At 43.5% G+C, this 14,533-nt stretch overlaps 1 protein-coding gene across 1 annotated transcript in view; it reads left to right on the top strand.

The window, feature by feature from the left end:
* The first annotated feature begins 1,479 nt into the window (after nt 1–1,479).
* pcdh7a (protocadherin 7a) overlaps nt 1,480–14,533 on the top strand; it is a 39,441-nt gene continuing 26,387 nt past the window's right edge. The window contains exons 1-2 of the mRNA XM_017461137.3: nt 1,480–5,125; nt 7,079–7,735. Coding sequence (XP_017316626.2) covers nt 2,537–5,125; nt 7,079–7,735 — 3,246 coding nt within the window. The 5' untranslated portion in view covers nt 1,480–2,536. The remainder of the gene's footprint in view (nt 5,126–7,078; nt 7,736–14,533) is intronic.

Raw genomic sequence — 14,533 nt, 5'->3', positions numbered from 1 at the left:
GACCAGACCTTTTGGAATAACGTGCTCTGGACAGACGAATCAGAGATAGAGTTGTTTGGTCACAGTCACAGCAGACATGTTCGGCACTGACCAAAGACAGCTTTTCAGGAGAAGCACCTCATACCAACTGTGAAGCACGGTGGTGGAAATGTTATGGTTTGGGGTTGTTCGCTGCCTCAGGGAATAAACAGCTTGCATTCACTGATTCAACCACGAATTCTGCATCATATCAAAGCGTGCTTGAAGATAATGCGAGGCCGTCTGTCAAAGTTGAAATTGCACTTTCTACAGGATGATGATCCTGAGCACACGAGCAAATCCATCCAGGAACGACTCAAAAAGAAGAAATGAAGGGTTATGGAACGATCGAGTCAAAGCCTGGATTTGAATCCCATTGAGATGTTGTGGGGGGATGTGAAACGGGCAGAACATGCAAGAAAACCCTCAAACATCTTACAACCGAAAGAATATTACATGGACGAGTGGTCAAGAATTCCTGCAAGCCTGGTGGACAAGTATACAGAACACCTACAAGAAGATATTTCTGCTAAAGGGGCAATACTAGCTTCTGAGGCCAAGGGTGTACTTACTTTCTCCACAGAAGATTATCACATTTCTATTGATATTTCTGTTGAGTAAATGATTGAAAAAGCTCATTTTCCTTGTAGTTTTGTCCAAGTATATTAACTTTATTAATAGGTGCTGTTTCAAACATGATCAAATGTTTGCTTTTCCAAGTGTCCCACAAAAAGCCAACCGTTTCCTTGGATTAGCGGTTAGCACGCTCGCCTCACACCTCCAGGGTCGGGGGCTCAGTTCTCGCCGCTGCTCTGTGTGTGTGGAGTTTGCATGTTCTCCCCGTGCTGCGGGGGTTTCCTCCAGGTACTCCGGTTTCCTCCCCCAGTCCAAACACATGCATGGTAGGCTGATGGGCGTGTCCAAAGTGTCCGTAGTGTATGAATGTGTGTGAGTGTGTGTAAGATTGTGCCCTGTAATGGAGATATTATATATATATATATATATATATATATATATATATATATATATATATAATCCATTCATCCATTTCTATACTGCTTATCCAGCATATATATCCATTATTTATTTATATATATATTTAAAAGACTTTATATTATTGTCTTGTTTGCAGCAGGATATTTCGCAAAAATGTGGAAGATATGAAGCACTTGGGATTGTGTAAACGCTGTGCATTGCGCGTACACACACACACACACACACACACACACACACACACACACACACACACACACACACACAGAAAATAACATTTATTTTTATTGCATTGTTGTAACTTTGCTGTTTTTGCACACTCATTCTCCCAACAGTGTGATTTATTTTATTTGTATTTATAGCTCGCGCGCGAGCTCTCTCTCTCTCTCTCTCTCTCTCGGTCCTGTTTCCTGGCTTCTTATTCACCGATCAAGTTACGTTGTGTGTGTGTGTGTGTTTTCTGAGAGAGAGAGAGAGAGAGAGTGAGTGTGTGTGTGTCTCTGCAGCATCATTTGAGCGAGTCTCTCTCGCGCGTGCAGTGCGGTAGAACGTGCAGGTGATGGGAGGAGAAGGAGGAAGAGGAGGGAGGTGCGTGGACCGAGCATGCGGGACCTGGACTTCAGGGGGTAAAAGACGCATAGAGCACGCGGAACAGTTCCCGCAACACACTTCCTCCCTTTCTGCGCGAGCTCCCAACCGGCCTGCCGATTACTTTTCACCCGCCTCTTTAATCCGTCCGGTTGGAGCGCGCGAGACTGCCGTTTGTTTTCCTTTCATTCCTTTAAATAAGGCTCGGGACTCCATCAGCGGTCCTTAACTTTTATTTATTGAACGGCTTTGTAGACTCGCGCGCGGTTGGCACGCGGGCAGCAGACTGCAGAGGAGACTGAGGTAAGAGGAGGACGAACCGGGAAGGACTTTGGATGGGAAAAAAAGAAAAAAGAGAAGGAAAAAAAACCCTCCAGATAATAAAATAAAGGAGACTGTTTATTTCCCGAGCGAGGACAAAGCCGCCGTTGTCGCGTGCATGCTGTAGAAAAGAAGAGCGCGCGATATATATATATAGATAGATAGATAGAGGGAGGGAGAGAAGCGTCCCGAGTTGAAGTCACGGATCTCTCTCTCTCTCTCTCTCTCTCCTCTCTCTCTCTCTTTTGTGTTCTACTGCATTGCAGTTTAAACCCGGTGCAAAGCGAAAGAGAGCGGCTCGCGCGCCGTGCAGCATCTAAATGAACCGGAGAAGGAGAGAAAGACCCGGTACCGAGTGGATCTTTTTATTACAGACATGAAATTTCGCTTAAGGGGATGTGTTTTTGTTTTAATGCGATCATCTCGCACGTGCAGACGTGACTGGAGCAACTAAGGAAGTGCAAGATCATCTAATAATAATAAAAAAAAAAAAAACGCACACAAGCAGAGACTAAAAATTATTACTGGAACTGGAGCACGAGGAAGCTGCAGAGAGAGAGAGAGGGAGAGAGAGAGAGAGGGAGAGAGAGAGAGAGAGAGAGAAAGAGAGCGAGCCATGGGGAGCGTGAGCGTTGGCGCAGTGAACACACCGCTCGGGTTCTACCTCGTGCTCGTGCTGCAGCTGCTGACTCAGGTGGATTCAGCGCTGCGCTACCGGGTCGCTGAAGAAGGTCCGGCGGATGTGCGCATCGGTAACGTGGCCAGCGACCTCGGGCTCGCGACATCCGGCATCGGCACAGGCGACGTGACTTTTGCACTGGAGTCCGGAGCAGAGTACTTCAAGATAGACAACGTGACGGGTGAGCTGACCACCAGCACCCGGCGTATAGACCGCGAGAAGTTACCTCAGTGTGCCATGATCTTTGACGAGAACGAGTGCTTCTTGGACTTTGAGGTTTCGGTGATTGGGCCACTCCAGAGCTGGGTGGATCTCTTCGAAGGCCGCGTCGTCGTCACCGACATCAACGATAACACGCCGTCGTTCCCGTCTCCGATGCTTACTCTGTCCGTCGAGGAAAACCGACCGATCGGAACACTTTACCTTCTCCCCACCGCTACGGACCGCGACTTCGGACGGAACGGTATCGACCGCTACGAGCTCGTGCACCAGGATGCTGTTACCGGGTCACGCCGACCCAATCCCAGCATGGCTACAGGAACCGAAAGGAATGGCGGTGGTGAGAGGAGGCGTGTTCAGGAGGCTGGGCCTACCCAAAATGGGCGGAGCAACAGCGTCTTTGAGTTGCAAGTTGCAGACACACCTGACGGACAGAAACAGCCACAGTTGATCGTAAAAGGCCCGTTGGACCGAGAGGCGCGCGATTCCTACGAGCTCATTCTCCGAGTACGAGATGGTGGAAATCCGCCACGTTCTTCTCAAGCGCTGCTTCGTATCTCCATCACCGACGTCAACGATAACAATCCGCGCTTCGAAAGAGCCGTTTATGAAGCCGAAATGGCGGAAAACACACTTCCAGGAACTCCCGTGCTACAGGTGCGAGCTTCGGACCGTGACGTCGGCGTGAACGGGCAGGTGGAATATGTTTTTGGTGCCGCGACGGAATCCGTACGCCGGCTACTCCGCCTCGACGAGGCCTCGGGTTGGCTCAGTGTGTTGCACCGTATCGACCGAGAGGAAGTTTCCCAGCTTCGCTTTATAGTAACTGCGAAAGATCGAGGGCAACCGCCTCGAACGGACCGCGCCACGGTCATCCTCAATGTCCGAGACGAAAACGACAACGTTCCCGTTATAGATATCCGCAAAATCGGACGCATCCTTGTGCGGGACGGAGCCGCTATGGTGCCTGAGAACGTTCTGGTGGACACTCCTGTAGCATTGGTCCAAGTTTCGGATCGTGACCAAGGAGAAAACGGCGCCGTGACTTGCACGGTGGTGGGAGACGTCCCATTTACGCTGAAACCTGCAGGAGAAAACGCACTAGCTCCTCCTCCGGCTGTGGACGACGCGTTTGAGCGGAACAAAAAGAAGTTTTTCCTGCACACGTCGGCGCTTTTGGACTACGAATCCACGCGGGATTACACGGTCACGATCGTCGCGGTGGACTCCGGAAGTCCGAGTTTGTCCGTTAACAGCACTTTGATGGTGCGAGTGGTGGATATAAACGACCACGCTCCGACGTTCGCTCAAAATCTAGTGGAAGTTCATTTTGCTGAAAACAACACGCCGGGCGAGCGAGTGGTCACCGTGGTCGCGTCCGACGCCGATAGCGGCAAGAACGCAGAGATCGCGTATTCCCTGGATCCATCAGTGAACGGTGCGTTTTACATAGACACCGATAACGGAGATATACGCGCTAGCGGAGTGTTAGATCGAGAACAGCGTGACCGATACGAGTTCCGCGTAATCGCACGAGACAAGGGCACTCCGTCCTTACAAGGTTCTACAACCGTTGTTGTCCAGATCACTGACAGAAATGACAACGCTCCGAAGTTCGTCCAGGAAGTTTTCATGTTTTACGTCAAAGAGAACTTGCTGTCCAACAGCCCCGTCGGTATGCTGACCGTCACGGACGCGGACGACGGGGAGAACGCGGAGTTGAGTTTGTTCGTGGAGGAAGAGGATGACGACGAAGAGGAAAACGAAACAGGAAGTAGAAAGCAGGAAACCTTAACCAAGACGTTCTCCATAGAGAACAACACCGGAACCATCTTTTCCGTGTTGTCGTTTGACCGTGAGCGCCGCAGCACGTATAAATTTCGTGTCCGAGCCATAGATGGAGGCGATCCGCCTCGATCCGCGACCGCCACGGTCTCTCTCTACGTGACGGATGAAAACGACAACGCTCCATCCGTCATCGCTCCTTCTAACGACTCGTACACGCTCCTAACGCCGTCCAGCAGCGCCCGGACTGTCGTGAGAACCGTAACGGCCTCGGACAGCGACGCCGGGTCCAACGCGGACCTGCGCTACGCTCTGATCGGTGGAAACCCGTTCCATCTGTTCGAGATCGGCGCGAGCAGCGGCGTCATCACGCTGACGGAACCACTGGAGAGACGACACCGAGGACTCCACCGCCTGGTGGTGCGAGTGAACGACAGCGGCGTTCCCTCACTGTGTGCCACCGCGCTTGTTCACGTCTTCGTGAACGAGAGTCTCACCAACGCCACCCTGGTGGACGCTCAGGTAAAAACATACACACACACACACACACACACACACACACACACACACACACACACAACAGAACCATGATTTTCTTCATCCGTACCGGACGCTGCTTCAGTCCCTCGTTCGGATTCGGGTCAGATCGCTACGCTAATCAGCGATTTGTTGGCTATAGTTTAACCGTCGTGATAACATTGTTGTGATGCTTTTCGACGTTGCAGAGTGAAAGGGGCGTGGTTTAGACTTGTCCGGGATTAGTGTTCGGGACATGCTTCACCAGCATAACGTCTGTAGTGTGTACCTGCGTTAGGAACTCGGTAACCTCCATCCTCCAACCGCGTCGCTTCTCCATCGCGTCCTTTACAGCGTCGTCTACCCCGGTTCGGTTGAGACGGGACACGGCGGAAAAGAGCGAGCGCTTCCTGTAGAGTCTTCATACTGAAGAAGAAGCCCAAACTTCTTTTCCTACCGGACGTAACACAACCTTCGACGCCATCCCAGCCGGGCTTATTTCAGCTGCTCGGTTTATAGGAAGTCAAATAAAATATGGTGTAATCTTGTGTGTAAAGATATCATACTGACACGATGGATTCGGATTAAAATCCCAGAGATACTCCGGGAATAATTACATTACGGAGCTCCACGTGGAAAACTAATCCCGATAAATGTAAAAAAAACCTGTCACTTTCCCTTGTTTTCCGTTTCCCGAGGGGTGGTGCTAGGTTGCTTTGTTCACACTGTTTTTGTTGGAATACCGGCGTAGCGTCCGACCACATGTTCATTCCAGAGTGTCAGTGTGATGTCTGTACTCGTCTGAGGGCCTTGTCTAGACGCTTTCGGAGAGGAGAGGTGTGTGTGTGTGTGTGTGTGTGTGTGTGAGTAAGGGAGCGATCAGATGACTCTTTGGGGGGGCTGTTTGGGGGTAGAATGTGTGTATATGTGCACAGTGTGATTTATTGGAGCTCAGAATGAGGGTCGGTGCAGGTAAGAAGAGGTCAAACAAAGGTCACAGACACAGCAAACACCAGAAACGAGTCCAGAACCATCGAGTTCTAGAGAAGTCTCGTTCCTCCAGAGTGAAAGTCAACCTCGGACACGGAACCTGGCCTGAATGGATTGTGTACAGGCGTGTGAATGGAGCAGTGTGTAACTGAGCGAGTTAAAGAACGGCGTGTGCAGTAATAGTGACGAACAGTCGCGTGTGTTCGGAACAATGAACGCTGCACACGCAGGATAACGACACGTACTCACAATGAATAACAGACAGTAGGAGCTGATGATGAACCCGTGCTGAATCTGAATCAAGTGCAGACACATTCACCGGAGTGTGTGTGTGTGTGTGTGTGTGTGTGTGTGTGTAGGACAGAACACAGAGGTGCATTGTGGTCCGTGACAGGAAGCTATTGAACGACGTGGCACTTCATTACTGTCGGCCGACCTGTCACGCTGTAAAACTATAAAACTGCTAAATGTCTCATGTTGATAAATATTCATGACTGCAGTTGACCCACACTGACACACACACACACACACACACACACACACACACACACACACACACACAAAATGTATGACTGAATATCATTGCCTTGACTTGATAATTGAAAAGTCTAAACATTACAGTAGAGTGTGTGTGTGTGTGTGTGTGTGTGTGTGTGTGTGTGTGTGTGAGAGAGACTAACAGAGCCGTAAAATGAGGATGCAATTATATTAGAGCGCACACACCATTTTATCTCTCTCTCTCTCTCTCTCTCTCTCTCTCTCTCTCTCTCTTTATTTTTCTGTCTTCTAAAAAAAATCTAATGTAAAAATAAGAATAAGTATTTGCTTTTAAAAGCACGTGACAAAAATATTGGCGCTCCGAACGAATATATTAAATAAAAGATATTTCTGTCTCGTTACTGTTCACCTGTCTCTCTCTCTCATTATCTCTCACATGGCCTGTCTATCTCTCTGTCTCCTCCCCTTCAGGTGGCTCGCAGTTTGGGGGTCCCCCTGTCCCTGGACATTGCAGGCGACCCTGATAACGAGAGGATTCTGGGTAAGCAGCGCCTCAGCGTGGCGATCGGCGTGCTGTCCGGTGCGGCCGCTGTGGTTCTCATCATCCTGCTGGTTTTGACGGCGCGTCAGTGTGGCGCGCTCGGGAAGAACGGCTATGAAGCCGGAAAGAAAGAACCGGAGGAGGACTTCTTCACGCCCCGCCCACCCTCGCAGCCGCCACCCGAGAAAAAAAAACGTCGCGATGCAGAGAAACGTGACGCCCGGTCCAAATCCGAGCGCTCGCTGTACGCCGGGATCGTCACGGTGAACAGCTGCAGACGCACCGACGAGGAAGAAGAAGAGGAAGAGGAAGTCGAAGAAGAACAGGAAGTGAGTCAGCGCATTGGGAATAGGCGTCATCGCTCCAGTCCAGATCTGGCACGCCATTACAAATCGAGCTCGCCGTTACCTGCCGTCCATCTGCAGCCCAACTCGCCACCGGTGGAGGGGAAGAAGCACCAGGCTGTGCAGGAACTTCCTCCCACAAACACCTTCACCGGGAACGGGAACGGGAACGCCGACGCCATGTCGCTCGGCTCTGACCATTGCTCCGACTACAGCTGCCACAACACCAAGTACAGCAAACAGGTGAGACGCCACCGCTCGTTTACATCGCACCACACCCAGGTTCATCCACTTCCTATTCATCTGCTGTGTTTACACCTGAACCAATGAAGTGCTGAGTCTGCGTTTCTTCTGTTCGTTCTTTTTTCCTTCCTTCCTGCCACCCCTCCATCACTGTGAGCTCAGTATGTCCTGCAGGAAAAGCTCCTCTTGTTGTTTTGTGTAATTATTTATTTTAAAACAGCTGTTGTGTTGATGGATGGCGTTGATGGATCTGCTGATTCTTGTCTTCTCCACTCGTCTTGTTTCCTCCGGGCGACGTTCTTCTCGTTTGCAGTTTTTAGGCAGCGCTGTTTTTTGATGTTTCAGTTTGTTCACTGTTTGGGGGTTTTGTGGAACAGCTGCAGTCTGGGCTGAGATGAATATTCTCTACACTCAGGAGTGTCATGTGACTGCATTTCGGTGACTTCCTGTTGAGTAACGCGGCGTGGGTTTATAGGCTTGTTCAGGAGAGAGGCACAGAGGAAGCAGGTGATCAGGTCAGGGAACTCTACACACTGAACTCAGGCACTAGAGGAGGAACATGGACATGGGACATTCACACCACAGATTAGCGTTAATGCTAATACAAATGACACTCAGCCAAGACTTTAGCCAAGGCTTTGATGTTTGCGCTCATCAGGTGAACAGCATTATGGGATTATTCTCTCCAGCAGGGACACGTGTGAGCGGAGAAGATGTAGGTTCCTAAACATGTGTGTTCATGTAGGACTGTGAACTCGCACAGACGTGTATTTATACATTTATACATCTTTTAATTACTGAATTAATCATTATTGCAGTTTTTAAAACATTACACTATACTATACAACACTATACAACACTATACAACACTATACTATACAATACTGTACAACACTATACAACACTATACTATACAACACTATACTATACAATACTGTACAAAACTATACAACACTATACTATACAACACTATACTATACAATACTGTACAACACTATACAACACTATACAACACTATACAACACTATACTATACAATACTGTACAACACTATACAACACTATACAACACTATACTATACAACACTATACTATACAACACTATACAACACTATACTATACAACACTATACAACACTATACTATACAACACTATACAACACTATACAACACTATACAACACTATACTGTACAACACTATACTATACAACACTATACAACACTATACAACACTATACAACACTATACTATACAACACTATACTATACAACACTATACAACACTATACTATACAACACTATACAACACTATACAACACTATACAACACTATACTGTACAACACTATACTATACAATACTGTACAACACTATACAACACTATACTATACAACACTATACTATACAACACTATACTATACAATACTGTACAACACTATACAACACTATACTATACAACACTATACTATACAATACTGTACAACACTATACAACACTATACTATACAACACTATACAACACTATACTATACAACACTATACTATACAACACTATACAACACTATACTATACAATACTGTACAACACTATACAACACTATACTATACAACACTATACAACACTATACAACACTGTACTATACAACACTATACAACACTATACAACACTATACTATACAACACTATACTATACAATACTGTACAACACTATACAACACTATACTATACAATACTGTACAACACTATACAACACTATACTATACAATACTGTACAACACTATACAACACTATACTATACAACACTATACTATACAACACTATACAACATTATACTATACAATACTGTACAACACTATACTATACAATACTGTACAACACTATACTATACAACACTATACAACTATACTGTTGTATGCTGTACAACACTATACAACACTATACTATACAACACTATACTATACAATACTGTACAACACTATACAACACTATACAACACTATACAACACTATACTATACAACACTATACTATACAATACTGTACAACACTATACTATACAACACTATACTATGCAATACTGTACAACACTATACAACACTATACTATACAACACTATACTATACAATACTGTACAACACTATACAACACTATACCATACAATACTGTACAACACTATACAACACTATACTATACAACACTATACTATGCAATACTGTACAACACTATACAACACTATACAACACTATACTATACAACACTATACAACACTATACTATACAACACTATACTATACACTATACTATACAACACTATACTATACAACACTATACAACACTATACAACACTATACTATACAACACTATACTATACAACACTATACTATACAATACTGTATAACACTATACAACACTATACTATACAACACTATACAACACTATATTATACAACACTATACTATACAATACTGTACAACACTATACAACACTATACTATACAACACTATACTATACAATACTTTACAACACTATACAACACTATACTATACAACACTATACTATACAATACTATACAATACTGTACAACACTATACTATACAACACTATACAACACTATACTATACAATACTGTACAACACTATACAATGCTATACTATACAATACTGTACAACACTATACAGCACTATACTATACAACACTATACTATACAATACTGTACAACACTATACGACACTATACTATACAACACTGTACAACATTATACAACACTATACTATACAACACTATATTATACAACACTATACTATACACTATACTACACAACACTATACTATACAACACTATACAACACTATACTATACAACACTATACTATACAACACTATACAACACTATATTATACAACACTATACTATACAGCACTATATACAATACTATACTAGATTATACTGCACTACACTTCACTACAACACCATACTACACAATACTACACTATACTACACAGTACTACATTATACTATACAAAACTATACTACACAACACTATACTAGATTATACTGCACTACACTTCACTACAATAATGTACTACAATGCACTATACTACACAACACCATACTCTACACTGTACTACACAACACTATACTGCACTGCATTACTCTCTACTGTACTACACTCTACTGTACTACACTCTACTGTACTACACTCTACTATACTACACTCTACTCTACTATACTACACTCTACTATACTACACTCTACTCTACTGTACTACACTCTACTACATTCTACTGTACTACACTCTACTCTACTGTACTACACTCTACTGTACTATACTACACTCTACTATACTACACTCTACTGTACTACACTCTACTATACTACACTCTACTCTACTGTACTACACTCTACTCTACTGTACTACACTCTAATGTACTACATTCTACTGTACTACACTCTACTGTACTACACTCTACTCTACTGTACTACACTCTACTGTACTACACTCTACTCTACTGTACTACACTCTACTGTACTACACTCTACTCTACTGTACTACACTCTACTGTACTACACTCTACTGTACTACATTCTACTGTACTACACTCTACTCTACTGTACTACATTCTACTGTACTACACTCTACTCTACTATACTACACTCTACTGTATTACACTCTACTATACTACACTCTACTCTACTATACTACACTCTACTATACTACACTCTACTCTACTGTACTACACTCTACTGTACTACACTCTACTATACTACACTCTACTATAATACACTCTACTGTACTACACTCTACTCTACTGTACTACACTCTACTGTACTACACTCTACTGTACTACACTCTACTCTACTGTACTACACTCTACTGTACTACACTCTACTCTACTGTACTACACTCTACTGTACTACACTCTACTCTACTGTACTACACTCTACTGTACTACACTCTACTGTACTACACTCTACTCTACTGTACTACACACTACTGTACTACACTCTACTGTACTACACTCTACTGTACTACACTCTACTCTACTGTACTACACTCTACTGTACTACACTCTACTCTACTGTACTACACTCTACTGTACTACATTCTACTGTACTACACTCTACTCTACTGTACTACATTCTACTGTACTACACTCTACTGTACTATACTACACTCTACTGTATTACACTCTACTATACTACACTCTACTCTACTATACTACACTCTACTATACTACACTCTACTCTACTGTACTACACTCTACTGTACTACACTCTACTATACTACACTCTACTATAATGCACTCTACTGTACTACACTCTACTCTACTGTACTACACTCTACTGTACTACACTCTACTCTACTGTACTACATTCTACTGTACTACACTCTACTCTACTATACTACACTCTACTGTATTACACTCTACTGTACTACACTCTACTCTACTATACTACACTCTACTATACTACACTCTACTGTACTACACTCTACTGTACTACACTCTACTATACTACACTCTACTATAATACACTCTACTGTACTACACTCTACTCTACTGTACTACACTCTACTCTACTATACTACACTCTACTGTACTACACTCTACTCTACTGTACTACACTCTACTGTACTACACTCTACTCTACTGTACTACACTCTACTGTACTACACTCTACTGTACTACACTCTACTGTACTACACTCTACTCTACTATACTACACTCTACTGTACTACACTCTACTCTACTGTACTACACTCTACTGTACTACACTCTACTATACTACACTCTACTCTACTGTACTACACTCTACTGTACTACACTCTACTGTACTGTACTACACTCTACTGTACTACACTCTACTCTACTATACTACACTCTACTATACTACACTCTACTCTACTGTACTACACTCTACTGTACTCTACTGTACTACACTCTACTGTACTACACTCCACTGTACTACACTCTACTCTACTGTACTACACTCTACTGTACTACACTCTACTGTACTACACTCTACTGTACTGTACTACACTCTACTGTACTACACTCTACTGTACTGTACTACACTCTACTGTACTACACTCTACTGTACTACACTCTACTCTACTATACTACACTCTACTATACTACACTCTACTCTAGTATACTACACTCTACTGTACTACACTCTACTGTACTCTACTGTACTACACTCTACTGTACTACACTCCACTGTACTACACTCTACTCTACTGTACTACACTCTACTGTACTACACTCTACTGTACTGTACTACACTCTACTGTACTACACTCTACTCTACTGTACTACACTCTACTGTACTACACTCTACTGTACTGTACTACACTCTACTGTACTACACTCTACTGTACTACACTCTACTACATTCTACTGTACTACACTCTACTCTACTGTACTGTACTACACTCTACTGTACTACACTCTACTCTACTGTACTACACTCTACTGTACTACACTCTACTCTACTGTACTACACTCTACTCTACTGTACTACACTCTACTGTACTGTACTACACTCTACTGTACTACACTCTACTGTACTACATTCTACTGTACTGTACTACACTCTACTGTACTACACTCTACTGTACTACACTCTACTCTACTATACTACACTCTACTGTACTACACTCTACTGTACTACACTCTACTCTACTGTACTACACTCTACTGTACTACACTCTACTGTACTGTACTACACTCTACTGTACTACACTCTACTGTACTACACTCTACTCTACTGTACTACACTCTACTGTACTGTACTACACTCTACTGTACTACACTCTACTGTACTACATTCTACTCTACTGTACTACACTGTACTGTACTACACTCTACTGTACTACACTCTACTCCACTTCATCTTGCAGAGTATTTATTATAAGGCTGAATGATTTGCTGAATTTCTATCAATATTATGATATTTTAACTTCCTGATACATTTTCTGAGCATCGTGTTAACTATCAGCTGTTAATTAAATTCCTCAGTTAAATACATGAATTATGAAGTCTGAAGTTAGTTTATTTATCAGATTGTTCTACTGTTTCTTTGGTGATTCGTTAGTAAAGACCTTGAAGCTGACGGCTCTGTGATTTTAAGTTTTATTATAAATTCTCCTTTGGAATATTTTGAGATACTGTATGTTTGATTTCCGTGAGCCGTGATCATCGACATTAAAACAAACAAAGGCTTGAAATATTTCACTTTATGTGTAATGAAATGTAGCTAGTGTATACAAAAGTTCCACTTTTTGAATTAAATTACAGGGGGAAGATCAATATATATAAAACTCCACATATTTTCCTTTATTTCCGCTGTAGTTGCTGAGGAGCGTGTTGTAATAATAAGGAAATAATTATGTGGACCTTTCAGTGGTGAACTTGGGGTCATATTGAGCGAGATGAGTACAGAAAAAAAACTCATTTGATTGGGAAGTTGGGGTCAGGGGTCAGGGGTCAGCCTTGGAGCTGTAGCAGCTTAGCGGTGCTTGGATTTTTAAATCAAAAGAGCTTTAACCTCTGATCCACCTCATATGCTCAGGAATGTCAGGAATCTTTCTACAACACGACCGCATACGTTTCAGCTTCTGTCTTCGCTTGATAAAACCCGACATACAACCAGTCATAAAGTTTTATTACAGCAGCGTGAAAATATTACATTACCTTATATTAAATTACAGCGAAGTATTAGATTACAGTACGATAAAGTGTAACCACAGCAACAGCAAATGTCTGCTTCTTTCATACGTTTACTTTACGAGCAGTTATCAGGTCATAAT

This window comes from Ictalurus punctatus, chromosome 29 (genome assembly GCF_001660625.3).
Source record: "Ictalurus punctatus breed USDA103 chromosome 29, Coco_2.0, whole genome shotgun sequence".
NCBI lineage: Eukaryota > Metazoa > Chordata > Actinopteri > Siluriformes > Ictaluridae > Ictalurus > Ictalurus punctatus.
This window is presented reverse-complemented; position numbering and strand designations above follow the sequence as displayed.